The 4,389-nt window shown below is 28.7% G+C and overlaps 1 protein-coding gene across 4 annotated transcripts in view; it reads left to right on the top strand.

Moving 5' to 3' along the window:
* LOC129226555 (septin-7-like) overlaps positions 1-4,077 on the top strand; it is a 143,047-nt gene extending 138,970 nt beyond the window's left edge. For all 4 annotated transcript variants that reach the window (XM_054861166.1, XM_054861164.1, XM_054861165.1 and 1 more), the window contains one exon: positions 3,676-4,077. In XM_054861166.1, coding sequence (XP_054717141.1) covers positions 3,676-3,727 — 52 coding nt within the window. In that variant the 3' untranslated portion in view covers positions 3,728-4,077. The remainder of the gene's footprint in view (positions 1-3,675) is intronic.
* Positions 4,078-4,389: the final 312 nt, after the last annotated feature.

The raw sequence follows: 4,389 nt of genomic DNA, 5'->3' as shown, positions 1-4,389 counted from the left end.
AATGTATGAGAAAGCTCAGCTTTAATTTTGAAACACAAATAAGAAGACTTAGTAAACCATCTTTCATGTCGTGGTCCATTTATTTCTTCAAATATTTCTTATAAATACTTTAACAGCAATATTTAACAGTGTAATTTATTTTGTATTATCATTGTCCCATAAATATATAAATTATTTAAATTAAAAAAGCTATAGCCTCTTGATAAAGCAATAATCCCTTTTGTATAAATTGTAAGGAATCTCCTAGGCATTGTTGTATCCAGATTTTACTGTGTTTTACATTGGCCATTTCTACACTTAATGTGTATTTTAATAAGTAGTTCCAGTTTTAGAAATAAGTGTTTGTTATTTGCAACTACTGGTAGGAATTATCCCAAAAATCCAAAAATTTCAACTTTTGTTCTAAAATTTTCATTATTTTATTCCATACTTGTGAGCAGAAAAATAAAATTCAACCTAAAAATGAAATTTGTCAAGATGATATACCTATATTTTAGGATAAAATCAGGGGTAGGAGCTGTCCTAAAAATCCTAAAATTTCAAATTTTATCCTGAAATTTTGAGTTTTGTCCTAAAATTCCTAAAATGTTCATCATTTTATTCCTATTTGCACAGAAAAATAGAATTCAACATAAAAATGAGACTTTTCTTGATGATATGCCTATACTTTGAATAAAATAAACCTCATTGACCCTAAGAAATTTTCTCTATAAGAAGAAAAAGAGAATAATCTATGCTGCTGCTGTTTTTTTTTCCCTGGAAAGGGGGGCAGGGAGTGCATATCTATACATATAATAAATCCTTAATATAAAGCTGTTTGTTTTATCTATACTTTGCACCTGTTGCAGTCATCCCTTCTGCAAAAAAGATGTAAAAATAAAATAATAAAGAAAATAAAAATAGCTGTGTTGCAGAAAAAGAGTTAGGGGAAAGGATATTTATGATTTTTTCCCCTTTGAAAAGAAAAAACAAATGTATAAACCAGGAGGGTGGGGAGTATTCCCTCCTTCTCTCAAATTGCAGTTCGGTAGTTGAGGAGGAGGGGTATTAAAGCTTATTGAAATAAAATAAATACAATGTTATTAGTTAGAACCCAAATATAAACACTTGGTTAAAAAATATTTTTAGAGCAAAATTTAAATTTGTTGTCCCAGGTGGGAAGTAATATTTATTTTCATAGTGCTTATCTTGTGTTGTTTTCTGGGCATTAGCTGGTTCCTCCAGTACAAAAAGTCAGTTCGCTTTGTGTTTTTGTTCAGTGAAGTTGGATTATTTCTTGCACATAAAGTTTTTTAATTTAATCACTAACCTTTTGCCTTAAAAATGTAAATAGTAATTCGTTTTATTGAAATGCCACGGAGAATGAAATTATCTTCCTTGTGGTTGGAAAAAGAAAGTAATGGATGCAAGATTAGCAATGGTGCCTTGCAGAATAGGATGAATTTAAAGCATTTTGTTCTGTTTGTACATTATCTTTCCAATATTAATAATCAAAGATTTTCAGAGGTATTGTGTCATGCTGATGTGGCCAGACATAAGAGGTTGACAAATAGCTTGAAAAATCAAGCTGTATTTTAAATTCCATGTTTTTTGTCTTCTACTGAAAACAAATTGGTTATGATGAGGCAATCCAAAGTTTTTTTTCCAAATTCACTCCAAGATAAAATTTTGAAGGCGGAGGTTCTCTTAGTTTTAGTTGCCGTAAAAAACAGTTATTCATTTGCATCTTTAAATAACTTATCTTCAAATTACAGGGTTTTTTTTTTTTTTTTTTTTTTTTTTTTTTTTTTTTTTTTTTTTTTTTTTTTTTTTTTTTTTTTTGAGGTCGCAAAAGGTATAAAATTATCTGGTAAAAGTTAAGTGCATAATAAATTTTGGACTTGCACCTACTTTAAATCCCTCCGTATTAAGGATATTTCTTCATCATTCTTTGTAATTCACTTTGATAAAACAACAACAGGGCAAGTAAAGAAGCAATTGAACATACATTTATCCTACTGGTATATATTTCTACTTCATAATGTGTCACTGCATTAAAGAATGAAAGGTTGAATGCATTCTATTGTAGTTTTCAAAATTGAATTTGAAAGGTTTTATCATCCACTACAAAAATCAAGCTTATAAATTACATTTAAGTTAAAAAATCTTGATATTTAGTGTCCTAAAATTTTAACAAAATCTTGTCCTAAAATTTTTGTAATTACCACTCCGACCCCTGTAAAATGAACTTGCTAGACCCTTAGAAATTTTCTCTAAAAAGAAAAAAGAAAGAAAAACCTATGCTGCTGCTGCGTTTTTTCTGAAGAAGATCCGGAGGGGGGGAGATGCATTTAACCATAACATATGCTCAATATAAAGCTATTTGTTTTATCTATACTTTATAGCTCTTGCAGTCATTCCTCTATTGCAAAAAATATATAAAAATAAAGTAATAAGCAGCAGCGGTTTCAGGAAAAGAGTTAGAGGTGGGGAATAGGATCCGATGGTTTTGATTTTTTTCCCTTATGAAAAGAAATGAAAAATATGTAAACCATGTTAGCTGAGATGTCGCTCCCTAATCTGGTTAACACCGGAATTTATTGTTTGCATACTGTGCAAGTACATAATGCTATGCGCAAGCAAGTTGAAAAACTTGCTCCACATCGATAAGTTTGCATTAGACGTTCATCAATGGTTTAAGTTTAAATTATCACCAACCATGAGGGAAATTTTTTATTCCTTGCAAGTTGAATTGCTTGATAAAGCTTTGGCTGATCATGTCTTTTTACGACATGTTGAAACAAGGTGGTTAACTCTTGGGCCTGTATGTGTTAAACTGATTGAGCAGTATTTAGTTATTGAATATTACTGCTTAAAATCTATATCTGTTCAGTTTGAAGGTGGCAATTTAGGTAAATATACAGTAAAACCCCTCCTAACGGTCACCTCTCAAGTGCGGACACCCCTCTTATAGGGACAATTTTTAATTCCCCGATGGTGTCCGCATTAGAGGGGTTTTACTGTTATAGAACTGAAAGCCCAGTTGTTCATTTTTTGTACTTAAAATTGAACGAACTTACTAGAAGTATATTTTTAAAGTTCGTGAAATCTAAAGTAGTGGGGGACAAAAATGTCGATTTCTGTAATAAAATGTTTATTTGTTTACTTATTATAAAGTCAAATTCATTAGAAGATTTTCCTTTAAATTGCCTGTTTAGATTTACCCGGTTTCAAATTGTAAGTTCACAATGTGTCATTGTGTTGAAGAATTAAAGATTGAATGCATATCATTGTAGTTTTCAAGATTTAATTTGAAACAAGTGATCACTCACTGCAGAAATCAGGCTTATAAATTGCGTTTAAGTTATCAAAACTTGATATTTGTTGTCCTAAAATTTTTGAAATCACCACTGTGCTACCCAAGTTGGCAAACATCTTAGACAGCCAATACTTGTACTAAAAATAGTTTTTTTGCATATGCTTAATAAATAAAATACTATTTTGAGGTATCTTACAGATACATTTTTTTCTGTTTAGTGTAAATTTTTGTTTACATCATATATGTTTTATTTATTAAAAATAGCACTTAAAGTTTTCATTTTGATGTGTCAAAAGTATTTCCCTAGTATTGATCATAAAATTGGAAAGCTTCATTAATGACTTATTTATTACCTAGTTCATTTATCTATTTTTCAGCACAAATGATGTAAAAGACAAAAAGAAAGAAAAGAAAAAAGGATTATTTTAATAAATAATATCAAATGTGTATGGACTAATAAATTTTTGTCTCTTTTATAACAAACATTTTTAAATGCTTTGTGAATTTTTTTATTATTATATGAAGTATTCGGAAAATTGATTCAAAGCTATGCATGTTTATTGCTAAGTATATTTAATATTTCTTAAATACTTCATTGTAATAATGATAATAATAATTAATGTAGCATTTCAAAATCCAATCTTTTTATTGTTAATAACAAAGGACTATTTGTGTGAGGTACTGTGTACTGAAATTTAACAAAAATTGCAACATCAAATGTAAAATGATCGAAACTGCTTTGTGCTAAAGTATGATTAAAATGAAAGAAGAAAATTAAATAAAGCATAAATACTTTCTTTAAAATTTTTGTTTTATTTATGGTATTTTTCATTTTAATCATAAATTGCAGCAATCATTGAAAAAATTGCGGCTCCTTTTCTTGCAAAAGGCAAAACCAAAAACAAATGAGTAAAGACTTTTTAAATAAAAATACTGGTGCAATATAATTTGAGTTGAATTCATTTCAACATGTTAATTTTATTCTAAGTGCAGAAGGGTGAAAAAGTGTGTGGAGTTTCTGTAAAGGATTCTTAAATAAATTACATGTTTTTTTTAGAATATATTTTTCTGATAAAATATATGCAATCAAA

This window comes from Uloborus diversus, chromosome 7 (assembly GCF_026930045.1).
Source record: "Uloborus diversus isolate 005 chromosome 7, Udiv.v.3.1, whole genome shotgun sequence".
In the NCBI taxonomy this organism is placed as follows: domain Eukaryota; kingdom Metazoa; phylum Arthropoda; class Arachnida; order Araneae; family Uloboridae; genus Uloborus; species Uloborus diversus.
Note: the sequence above shows the minus strand (reverse complement) of the source record. Positions and strands in the feature narration are given on the sequence as shown.